This window comes from Onychostruthus taczanowskii, unplaced genomic scaffold (genome assembly GCF_017590055.1).
Source record: "Onychostruthus taczanowskii isolate IOZ18803 unplaced genomic scaffold, ASM1759005v1 scaffold108, whole genome shotgun sequence".
In the NCBI taxonomy this organism is placed as follows: Eukaryota; Metazoa; Chordata; class Aves; order Passeriformes; family Passeridae; genus Onychostruthus; species Onychostruthus taczanowskii.
Window position 1 is genome coordinate 808,346 of NW_024497408.1, and position 12,948 is coordinate 821,293.

A 12,948-nucleotide genomic window follows, 5' to 3' on the forward strand; every position below is an offset into this window, starting at 1 on the left:
AGTCTCAGGCCATTCCTCACTTTTTGGATAGTCCTGAACTGGTGGGCTCCCAGTCAAGACTTCCATATCTGGACAACAGGGTGCCTGTGATTTCTCAGTAAATCTGAAAATACTTATAACACTTTACTCATTGAAGGTAAAAGCAAGGAAATGTTATTTAACTTCACAGTGGGATGGTTAAAAGAGACAGTCAAAATTTGGAGAGGCACAAAGGCAGAAGTAGAACTGTACTTTGTAGGTGCCTGTATTTTCATGTGGCTCCAAGAGGTTATCCTCTGTGCTTTGTCTAACTAAAAAAGCTGCCAGGAGACTTCACAAGTGGGGATCCAGTCCTTAGGTGTCACCTACCCAAGTGACGTACCCTGCACAGGAGGTTATGCATCACTGAGGAGAGTTCTTTCTTCAGAATCCTCTGGCTATCTGGCATTCATTTTCACCTCTTCTCAAATTTTCATACAATACAAAGCTTCATGCTTAACCAGGACTCCAAACTTTTCCCTGAGGGTTCACCACTGCAGTCTCTATGACTTTATACATTTCTACCCCCATTCAGCTATCAGCTGCCCAGACAATTAGCAATACTTTTTGCTAGCTGTAAAAAGAAAACCTGACAGCTGGCCTGAGGTTTTATTTGGTCATAAACAAAGCACTTAACCAGCAGTCTGAACAGAGTTTTTTGTTCGGATAGCTGTGGGGAAGGTTTTTCTCAGCACAAAACCCTTAAAAATGTAGATGAGAACTGTGCTTCATAGAAATAAGAATGCTGAAAACTGTGCAAATGTGCAAGGGAGGTTAATGAATACCAGCTCATAAACAGCCTCTCATTGAGGAGACGATTGCTGTAACTGAACAAAGATTGAGGCAGACAGCTGGAGTGGTGCTGCAGTGTGGGTTAGTGAGGTTAGGGTGCAGGTTATAGCAGTGATAGCTCATTGCTGTGGTGTACAGGACACTTGTGCATGGTGGCTCAGTTCTAAATGTGGTCATTAATAAACAAAAATGTTGTTTTGTTTATTAATGTGGCATACTTCAATTGCACACATTATGTGTTATGAGGATTGATGTGTCTTTCAGGCTTACATCAGAGATTTCTGAATATGTGAATATATAAACCAAGGTATTTATCATTTACACAAAGAGGTACACACATCTGGTGGTGCCTCATTTTGTTAGGTACATAAGATGCCGTGATTGTTCTGTCTGTGCTTGGGTTTAAAGGGCTAACAGCTCATTCATGACAAAGGTGTAGCTGGTGTGAAGGGACCCAGCTGCCAGGTCATCCATTCTTCAAGGGCAGAGGGTCTGGGTAACTGCTCCTCAGCACTGGGAACTGGACATGGAAGTGATGTTGGATAACTGTCCCCTGCCCACAGTCATGGATGTGATGCTGGAAAGGCTGTAAGCACTTGGAGCTGCCTTTCTGGCCCGTGGATGTGCCCCATCTGGAATTAGGGCATCTTTCATGAGTAAGATGACAAGGGACTGCTGCAATACATGTAACAGAAACAAGTGCTCCTGATCCTTTGTAGGACTCGGGGAAATCCCACCACTGTAAAAACATTTCTCAGGGTCATGGGTTGGAAAAATGCCAGCAGTTGCTGTAAAACTGGCATGCATTTGCTTTTTAGGCCCTCCATTATTTAAGTTGCTGGTATGCCCCTGGTAACATGGACAGCTGGCATTCAAAGCTAGAGTGAGTGGAGAGGCATTAGCTCCACTGAACACAGTGCAAGGTTGCTAGCAACCCTACAGAGCAGAATCTTCTTTGTGAAAAGCATTAGATGCACAAATCCCAAAATACAGTGGAAGCAGTAAGTGTCTGTGCTGTCATCAGGCAGGATGGCAGCAGGTGAGGATCCCGTGGCTGCCCTGCTGGTATTTAGCTGACACCTGCTGGTCAAGTGTCCCCACTTGTCAGAGATATTCTCCATGCACAGAACAAGGCATTCTTGGATGTGCCAAGAATGTATTGGACTTAATGTGCCATCCTGATGGGAAAATGAGCTGCCTGTGAAGAAACCATATGCCTTATCTTAAACTATCAACTTGTGTCATTGGAGAGGTTAGAGCCAAAATACAGGAGAGAAACTCCTTGAAAAGGGCATCCCCAATTCAATTTTTTTCTAGCTTGGCTCTGTCTCACAATGCTAATCCCTTGCGTTTTGAGTGGAGTGACTTTTTAGTGTGTATTTAATCCGTCTCAGAAGATTCAGAACTTCACTGGACAGCACCCTTAGCAGTCTGGTGTCACTTTGGAGTTGCCTCTGCAAGTGGGTCTGGAGGGTGGCAGCCAGAAAAGTCACTTCTAATATCATCCTGTAGGTGTTACAGCCATACAGTTCAAGGTTGAAAATATTTTCAAGTCAGCATTGCTTTTTACCCTTCCAGATACCCACAGCTTTTTCAAGCAGCAGCAGCATCGGAGGGAGAGATGGGAACAAAATCACGCAGCTGCCAGGAGGGTTTCCCGGCGCTCTGTCAGCAAGGAGCGATGGGTGGAGACGCTTGTGGTGGCAGACAGTAAAATGGTTGAATATCATGGAAGTGACCATGTGGAGTCATATATCCTCACTATAATGAATATGGTATGTACAATGCTTTGGGGTTTGTGGATAGGCAAATGAAGCAAATCTGAATTTGATTCTGCTGCTGATCTAACAGATCTGCAGTGTTGCTCATGGAGAAAAATGTAGTATCATTAATATATATGAATTGAAACTCTGTATTTTAAACTAATTTTTACCTTGTATTTGTATAGGCACAATTTTTCTCTGGATTTATGTGAGATGAGTCTCATATCTGTAAAGGCTAGCACTAGCTTTCTTTCCTCTGAAATAATCTGTCTCCCTTGGAACCTGTTGCTCAGTGGTGATGCCAGATTTTTGGCTATGACAGAGAGAAATTCTGCAGGTTTTAAGTATGTAAATTCTTTCGCATATTTGTGGTTGAGAAAGGTACACAGGAGCCTACTGGAAATTGTAGTAACTTTGCAAAGCATTTTAGCTTTTTTTAACCAGCTTGTTACTGTTTTGGTGACAAATCCAAACAGCAATATATGAACTTCTATGTGGCAAGTTAACTGTCCCAGCTGATGCCAGTACAACTGTTTTTCCATATAAGTATTCTTCTTGTAGTACAAAGTTTGCATTGGAATAAGGAAAAGTTGAACTTCAAATGCTTTCCTGTGTGGCAAGTTTCAAAATAGAAGTTGTTCTGGAAAAAGCCATAGCATCTGCCCATAGATAAGCCTTCTGTTATTAATACCTGTTATCAATATTATGTGTGCTATGGTAGATATTGAGCTTGAGAGTACATTGAGGACGTGTTCTGTCTGGTTATCATGGAAATGTGCAATATATGTGGAGGTAATCAGAGTGTAATTCTAGCCATCGTGACTGATCTGTCCTGTGAGTTTATACAGTACGTTCCCAGCTGTGCCCCAAGCAGTGCCCTAACTTGCTGCTGAGGCAATGAGTGTGAATAAACAGGTACAAAGGTTATTTGAGCACGTGAGGTTTTGTCCACACAGGGAAAAATGCGTGGAATAAAACCCAGTCATTATCAGGTTCAGGAACAAACAAGACTCCACATTTTCTCTGCAGTCTGACCTTAGATATTAGGGTTATTTGAAATGTTTCAATTTTCAGTAGAGTACTTTGAAAAAGATCCATACCCAAATCAGACCTCTGTAAACACAATTTCTACTTCATTTTGGTATTTCTCCTTTAGTGGTCTTCTCCATAACAGTTTTGACCCAAAGGCAGTCCATTTTGTTCATTCGTATTTCCTATAATAGATGGCATAGGTCACACATATAGATATGTATGGATAGGTTGTGATTATCTCCTGCTCTGATTCCTTTTCCTCCTGCCTAATTCAACATTGTAATGATGTTTATAACAATTGGGTCACATTTTTGCAGAGTTCAGTTCTTGTTCTTTTTTATGTGGAGTCTTTTTTGAATGGAGTTGTTATCTTTGCTTTTGTACTTATCATCCTCTCCTGTACTCTGAAAACACAAGAGTAGCCCTTATTCAACTAATTTCTCTTTGCCTAGTACTGACTAAATTTGATTTTTTTTGTAACAGAATCCTGTTTGTTTAAAACAGGACAATTTGATATGCTGGTTTATTTGCACCCTGAGTGGACCTGTCCATCACTGTTGTATGACTGTAGATGTTGTGTTCCTTTCTGCTAGTATTTTTTATGAACTCAGAAATTTTTGAATAATTTTAATCTTGTTTGGGCTTTTGCTCTCTAGCTCAGTAACTTTTGCCAAAGGCGGTATCATCATTCATGAGGCAGAGTTAGCCTTTGCAGTAGGTATAATATGTATTTGATTTCAGTGAACTTTCAATGATTTTAGAATTTAAAAAGCAAAACAATCCCCAGATCAACAGTATGTTAGAAGTAAACATATTTTCTCTCTGAAGTTGTGTTCTGCTGTAGAGGCATCAGTTAATCTCATATCTCCTGGCTCTGGCACAGGTCACAGGGTTGTTCCATGATCCAAGCATTGGCAATGCAATTCACATTGTGCTGGTCCGGCTCATCCTCTTTGAGGAGGTGGAGGTAAGGTTTTTATTTACCTCAAAATATCACTTACAAAACTTCTGGGTTCAATGTATTGAGCTGTAATTATATTTGCTTAAAATAAGTTTTTAAATTTACTCTGTTAAAACCTACAACATTTTAGGACAAATGCTGCCCTGGATAGCAAAGTATTTTAGCTGATGACTTCAGGTATTTCTGCACAAAATTGCATTGGAAAATGTAATTAAAACAGGCAGGTTAAGAATGAGGAAATGGAATATCCCCAGTGTAAGAAGAACATGGGATGCTAAAGAAGACTAGATAAGAAACAGAAACTACACATCAACATTCAGGATCTAATTACCTAGCATTGCCTGAAATGTATTGTGAAGTGTAGTGCTATGGTATTTGCAGATCTCTGAGATAAGTCTCGTTTTGTGCAGTTCAAACGCATATTTTTCTTTAAATCTCTTTTGAAACAAAGTAAAATGAGGACAAAGTAGATATTAATTGCTTTAACTGGCTCTATATTGATAGTTTCCAATGTCTGTGTCTCACAAATATGTTACTATTTGCTTAAATACATGCTGATTGCATGATTTTATGGTTATTTTTAAGTCCTGTGCACGATATAGCTAGCTCTGACCACAGGTGCACCTTAAAGGGATTTTCTCAGTGGCTTAGAATTTATAACCACAAGCCAGATGGTCCCAGTGTTATCAAAGGCAGTAAACCAAACCTCATGGCTGTGTCTTCAGAAATATTTATTGGGGTAGAGTCTTTCCTTATAGCTCTCAGCATAAATGGGATAAAAACTTGAGGTTGCACCTAAACAAGATAATCAGGACCTGAGATCCATGATGACCTCCAATTAACTGTATTTGCTGAACTGCTGTGTCTGTTTGAATAAAAAATGTGGATTTCTGTTGAGTAATGGCAATGTTGGAAGCAGCAGTGTTAAATACCTTTCAAAATTTGTTTTTAGGTTCCCCAGAAATTACTGTCTGGTAACAGTTAATCCCATACTTTGATGCTTGTTAAAAACAAAACAAACTGAAGCAAGATAAAGTGAAATGTCCAAGACCAGAAATTAAAAAAATCAGTTTTGGATGAATTCATTTTGCATATTTTTTATTTAAGGTGTTCAGTAATTCGCATGTAAACTGTATAATAATAAGTTGAGGAAGAAACATTTATGACTGCATTGTTTCTCTTTGGAATTGAAAAATAATGTGCAATGAATACTCTGTTAGAACCATAATTGTTGTCTGAATATGACAGTGTTCACGTAACATTAAGTGACAAATTCGATCACAGAGTCCCACAATAAGTAATCTTCACCTTCTCTTCAGAGGAAAATTTGATTTCAAGAGAATATAAAATGCTTGAAAGTTTCAGTTCAGTGTTGGATCTTATGAAGCTCATTTATCAAAATGTATGTAGAGTTTCGCATTCTGTAATTTTTCCTTTAGCTGCACCAATTACAGAAATATCAGCATTTTAACTTAGTATTCAATGTGGTGTCATTGCTCCTAATGATGGCTCTAACTTTAGGCAAAAGCATAATCGATTACATTTAGATTACCCATCTTCACAGCTGACTTCATTGAAGTGTTACTGCAATGCAGTGTGGTCTTTAGAGTAATGTATTCCTTCTTTACAGTAATGTATTCCTTCTTTACAGTAATATATTCCTTTCCCATTAGCAAGGCTTGAAGATAGTGCACCATGCTGATAAGACATTAGCCAGCTTCTGCAAGTGGCAGAAGAGTGTCAATCCCAAGAGTGATGTCAATCCCACACACCATGATGTGGCTGTCCTTCTTACCAGGTATGACAGCAGTGACTGACTGCTGTTCAGTTGCATTTCTTTGGTGGTGATATTTCCTTTATAGGCTCAGGCCATCACTTAGTTCATCCTGCACAGAGCTCAGAAAAGGTCCAAATATTGATATTGCTACATGTGCATATGGGTTAGAGATGCATTTTAGTCACAAAATAGAGATCTGTGGGTCCCAAGAGGTGAGCAATTTCCACAGCTCAGGTCACTTTCCCTGCTTGATCCTATCTCATTTTGTGCTCAATGACTGCTCTATTCTCCTTTGAGACAATATACCAAAACAAGGTAGCATGTAGATGAGCAGCTCCTGAAGAAACGTGCAGGTGAAGCTCAGAAAGGACGAGTATTATGCAAACAGGATGCCATTCATTTTTAAAAAGCAAGCATATGGTTTTTTAATATCTCCGTATTGAAGGAGACACAAAATAATTTTTAATGTCCTAGCAAGGGAGGAACAGAAAACTTGAAAGTGAGGTTGTCTGAGGTTATGCAGGGAGTTTATGTCATAGCATGAAATGGGACTTCTTAGGTCTGTAGAAATTTATTTAGTCTGTACACAGGTGGCAGAAAAGATTGAGTCTGTGGTCTAAAAAACACCGGCCCTTGGCTAAAGTCTGTCAGGCAAAAAAACCCAACCTAAACCACCCCTCAAGTGGCTCAGTAAAAAAGAGTCACAGAATCGTTAGGTTGCAGGAGACCTCCAAGATCATCAAGTGTGCCCTTTGACCATTCCCCACCTTCTGCTCCCTATTCTCAGTCAAAAATCTCAAAATAAGAGTGTGAGATGAAGTCTCACAATGATGTGAGATTTCACTGTCCAAATGTGAAGTACTCAGACAGTTCACTTGAATGAAACTGAGCTATGGTGACTTTAATAAACTGTGCTTTAAAATGCTGCCAGACATGGAGGTTCTAAAACTTTGACTTATGGGAGTTGACAATAAGTGTATGTATCTAGGCATGACAGCCACATAATACTGGGTACAAATTATAGCAGTATAATATCGTAGTAGAACAAGTGCATGTTGTTCCATACATGTTTGTAAAAGACTTACCCCACGAGTTATTCAAAATGAAAATTAGCACATTATAAGATGGAAGCTTGCTACCCATGTTAGTGACACTCCACAGCTGGTTTTAAGCTCTTTAAATGGCACATCTCTTTTTTGGTTCTAGAAAGGACATTTGTGCTGGCATGAACCGTCCCTGTGAAACCTTAGGCTTGTCTCACCTCTCAGGCATGTGTCAGCCTCACAGGAGCTGCAACATCAACGAGGACTCTGGCCTCCCCTTGGCTTTCACTATTGCTCATGAACTTGGACACAGGTACAGTTGACAGGGAAGGGGGAACCTGAGTCTGAGTCAAATTTTTTATTTGCATGTTAATACTCAAATTGTGAGACAGAAAACAAAACAAAAAGTGAGTTAATGTCTCTATTATTAAAATCAGAACTTATTTCAAAGCAAAAAAAAAAATTCTTAAGCCTTTGATGAGTGTTTCACATATACAGCTATTCAGTACATCAGAAGGAAATAATTAAGCTACAAAGAAGCATCACTCAATTGTGCTGATTTTTCCAAACGTGTGCTAGATTTTTATGCAATTACTTAGATAATCTCTAGGTCAATCCAAAGCATTTACAGAAAACAAACCTGTCTCACTTATGTCAAGGTGTTTCAGTAGTGCAGATTAGCTAGGAAACATTTTTAACTCATATGGTGAAACTCATATAGAAAAACATGTGTTCATCTTATAATATATTTAATATTTATCCTTTTTTTTTTAAAGAACCAGCAAAGTCTTTTTAGGGCATTTCTTAGTAACTGGTATTTTCTGTATAATAATGCTATTGTGGGTATACCCTTAGACCAAGTTAAATAAAGTTCCTGGATATTTTGTTTTCTATATGGTTAATTTTTTTTTTAATGATTGGGTATTTTTGTTTGAACTAAATTTCTCAGAATTTTAGATTTTTGGAGGTGTTTTGATTGGTTAGGTGGTTTATTAACTCATATGAAAAAAAAAAAATTTTTGAAACTGTTTTGACACAGCTTTTTTCCTCAGGGCAGAGCATTATCTCATGGATACTCTGGTTTGACTGTAATGCCTGCACTTTTCAACTGGACTCTGTTGCTTGGCTAAGTCACATGCTCATTGCTTTATCTACAATCATATTAATTTCACTGTGCACACAGCCACAGGGTGGACAGAGGATCAGGATGGAGCCTCTGTTTCCTCATAGGATATAATGATGATGATGACGGTGATGATGATGGTAATGACCCTGTTGACCATTAATTGGCCACTATTTATTCAACCTCTCCACTGCCAGAAAGGAAAGTGTATAAATAAATAATGCTGAAATCACTCCAGTTGGATCTGGGTGCTGTGAGTTTAAGTCACTTGGTCCCCATAGCCTGTTGCTGGCAGGGAGCTGTTTTCATTCTCACCAATGATCTGAGGAGACTCCTTCCCCACAGACCCATCTGTGACCTTCCCCATCTGTGACCTTCTCCTTGTCTGGGCTGGCTGGCTGGTGACTGTGTCCTTTGGAGGCTGTGAGGCTCAGTACTGCTGTGCTTGCCCTTGCAGGAGTGGTGCAGGGCCTTTCCTTAAGGACTGTCTCCATAACGAATATCAAATAGTGTAGGTTTTATTGTCAGCCTGTTAACCTACCTCAAGCCAGGCTAGTGTGCTCACATTGAGAAGTTCAAGTATAGACAAGTTTGTAAGAACACATGAACGAAAGAGGACAGACGTGCTCCCGGAATACCTTAGATGAATGCCAATAGTCACCTCTTCCCCACACTGTCTCTCTAGATGTTTGCAGCCTTAGGATTCAACAGACCCTGTTTGTGGAAAAGAGCCTGTCAGAAAGGGGAGATCCTTGCATTTGTGCTTCTGACTCATTACTGGAATTGGTTCTGACTGAAATTACCTCCACTTTCAGAACTTTTGAGTCATGATATGATTACATTTTTGAGAAACATAGCCTTAAGTATTTTGAACACACTTTATCTGATTCGTGACTGAATCATGACCTGAGTAAGTTCTCACTGCTTTCAGGACTTACACACCTCCAGATGTTAACAATGTAGGTGTCAACATCTTCATATATCAATATTTGTATATGTTATTATTTATATTATGAGATAATCCTCACTCTGAGGTGATGAAGAGGCATGTGTGTTTACTCAGTTGAATACCATTCAAACGTTTGAGTTTATGACTTCTGCAAGCTGTTGAATAAAAAAATTTCTCAGCAAGTCAGAGATGCTGGAGAGAACCTGCTGTGGAGATCTGTTTGTATAGATTGAGAAAATTAAATGGGATGAAGGAATAGAGGTTGGAGGAAAATTCAATGAATAGTCAATAATTTTGTAAACAGTGTCTCTGGTGCAGTCTAGCAAAAGTTTTAAAAATGAAAAAAGCAGCAGAGACATAATTATGAGAGAGTTTAAGACAGAATGTAACAAAGCCTCATCTTAGTTAAAGTGGTGCCAGTTGGGGTTCAAGAGTTAGGGAGCTGTCTTAGCTGTAACAGCTGTAATCTGACTTTTGGGTTTAAACTTTGACTTCTGCCCCAACTGTGCACCAGTGTTTGGACTCCCTTAAAAGTACAGAAGTGTAGTCTGTGACAGTGTGTTCTTTATTTTGTGCAGGCCAATATTGTTGTGCATAACAGACATGTTTGAAAGCCTGTGGGGGTGGGGTGTAGATTTTTCGTAAATTTTGAGTCGTATGTTCTGTGTGTACATTTTCTTTTAGCAAACAGATAACTACAGCTCTGCAGGAGAGGAAGCAACATAAGTGTCTTTTTTAAGCATGGAGTGGAACCTGTAGGTAGGTGTTTTGGTACAGCCAGTCAGCTGGAATTATTAGATGCTGTTTTTTATCTCCAGTTTTGGAATCCAGCACGATGGAAAGGAGAATGACTGTGAGCCTGCTGGAAAGCGCCCGTATATCATGTCCCGACAGTTGCAGTATGATCCTACTCCCCTCACCTGGTCCCAGTGCAGCAAGGAGTACATCACACGGTTCCTAGAGTGAGTGGTCAGGTTGTGGCATTTGCCTAAATTGAGCACAACTGTGCTGGAGTTCAAAATATATCTTGTATTATTGCACTGATTATTGTAGGAGGTCTTGGTATGCTTGAGTTAATTTCCATGGGCGACATATCACTGTCCTGTTGCTTACTTATTTGGGAAAAGCTCTCTAAAGACTTGCAGTCTGGAAGTGACCTCAAGGCTTGTCATATTGGCTCGGGTTTGGTGCAATCTGCAGCTTTTTGCAGTTACCAGGAAGAAAGAAGCCTTTCCATCAAGGGCACTGACGGAACTTCATAGGCTCTGCCTTTGGCCACAGTGTCATGTGTTTGGCTTCAGTGACTTGTTCAAATCTGTTCCATTTGTTTTAAGACCAGCAGTGTGGTATAACTTCAACCCGAGACTATGGGGTTCTCTGAAGACACTGTGTAAATCATTTTGAGCTCATGGTATTTCCTCTTTGACAAGCTGTATTTTGCCATTTTAAAACCATCTCTTGCTAGACAGAGTAACTACTTTGTTTGCAGCATTTCAGCCTAACTTGGCTGGAATCTGGAAGTATTATTTACATGGGCCATAATCAAAATTACCCCTAAGAAGTATACTAAAAGTCGGTATAGAAACATCAAAAAACTGTGGTGGTAGGGAGTTTTTTCATATGGAATTTCTGTCTTTTAGTCGTGGGTGGGGATTCTGTCTGGATGACATCCCCCAAAAAGAAGTTCTGAAGTCCCCAATCATTGCTCCTGGAGTGATTTATGATGTGCACCACCAATGCCAGCTTCAGTATGGTTCCAATGCTACATTCTGTGAAGATGTGGATGTAAGTGCTGAATGTTTTTCTTCATTCTCCTAGTAAGAATTCAAAATTTTTGAGCACCTCATTTACAAATGCAGTGTGTTTAGAGTCTCAGACTAGATGTGCAGTGCAGGCGTTGCCTAACACACTTAATTCTGCATATTCTGGAAGCAAGTTGTTATGCTGTTTGCCTTGTATTTCACAAAATCTTTGCTGGATCTCAGCCATATCTATGGTTAAGGGTCTGTCCTTCTGCAGTGGAGTCCTTTTGGTTTTAAATTGGTAATATTAATTCTTAGGTAAATTATTATTGCAGTTTAAGTCAAATTTTAAAGTATTCTTCAACCTTGTGGCTTTCAATTGATCACATCATTCTGGAAACAAATCTTCCAGTTCCAGGAAGAGTTTTCTGTAGAAATTAGGGTTGTGTTCTCTTCCCATCATGATTTTCATACTCTTTATGATCTAACAAACAAAAGAATATTTCAGTTATTTCAGTCTCTGTGGAAAATATTTATTGTGAAAAACCAATATTTTTGCATGGAACATTAGATATTTATGCAGAAGTGTATAATTCATAGAGTACCCTGAGGTCTGTCTCACAGCATAGCAAAAAAGTGTTGTGAGGAGATGCAAGGGAGCAGTGTAGTCACAGCAACCCTCACAAGGTTGTGGAGCCCTGCAGAGTAACAGGTTGAATTAGCTAAAGTACAGTGGTATGGTGTCTTACTGGAATAATGGTACCTGGAATGTTCAGAGGTCTTTGGGTCTGTACAGCGTTGTCAAGGTTATTGTGGGTGCTGGGTCTTCAAAGACACAAGAGCAGTTGTTGGTTGTACTGAAGTTGTTTTTTGCATGAGTACATCAGTCTCAAAGGCAAGGAGATCAGAGTATTAAATTCCATGCCAAAAGCTTTCTGGCACAAAGTCCTGATGTTTTGAGCAAAAACAGCAGCAGCAGCTCCCACACCTTTTTTCTTCTTCTTCCTTCTTCTTTCTCACCCCAATGCAAGGGATTTTATTCCTAAATCATCCAATCAGCTAAAAGCATGATTTAAAACATGTTTCTTAAACCAGTCTGAGCTTAATTCTAATGTGTGAAAGTGGTCAATTCTTACCCAAAATTGACGTACATAATTTTATGTATTTACGCAAATGGTAGTATGTGTTTTCTTACCCAAAATCAACACATATAATTGTATTGATATATGTGAGTAGTTCTGTCTATTTCATCTAGAAAGGCAAGCAATGTTCTGCTGTGTTTTTGTTATGCCTGGACCTAAGTTAAACTAGGCTTTAGGGCCTTTTACTAGCTAATACAGTCTCTTAAGGCACTTGAAATACATTTCTACTTACTTAAAATTAATTAATTCTGGTTCATGTCTGTGTGGCTTAATATCTTTCAGCTTCTCTAGAGGTTCTAATTCAAACCCTGCATTTCTTTTTCTCTCTGAGGGACTCAGAGAGGCTTCTGTTTCATGCACTCCAACACAGCATATTTATATGTAGAACAGCTCAGCAACCATCTTGCCAAGTGCTAGCCCAGCTAGGTGATCACTAATTTTCCTGTGTTTTGAGCAGCAGTGTTCAGTAAATGCTGGAGACAGCTCCCAGTCTACTGGCCCTGTCAAACACAGATATAATTTAGCTATTGGCAGTACTGGTATGAACACAGCTGTGGACTGGGCACTGCTGATATTGACAGATAATTGTGTGTATCTCCATCTACC

The 12,948-nt window shown here is 39.4% G+C and overlaps 1 protein-coding gene across 1 annotated transcript in view; it reads left to right on the top strand.

The window, feature by feature from the left end:
* Positions 1–1,839: 1,839 nt before the first annotated feature.
* Positions 1,840–12,948, top strand: part of ADAMTS12 (ADAM metallopeptidase with thrombospondin type 1 motif 12) — a 71,071-nt gene continuing 59,962 nt past the window's right edge. Inside the window, exons 1-7 of the mRNA XM_041419368.1 lie at positions 1,840–1,849; positions 2,389–2,585; positions 4,489–4,572; positions 6,240–6,364; positions 7,550–7,699; positions 10,277–10,420; positions 11,099–11,243. Coding sequence (XP_041275302.1) covers positions 1,840–1,849; positions 2,389–2,585; positions 4,489–4,572; positions 6,240–6,364; positions 7,550–7,699; positions 10,277–10,420; positions 11,099–11,243 — 855 coding nt within the window. The remainder of the gene's footprint in view (positions 1,850–2,388; positions 2,586–4,488; positions 4,573–6,239; positions 6,365–7,549; positions 7,700–10,276; positions 10,421–11,098; positions 11,244–12,948) is intronic.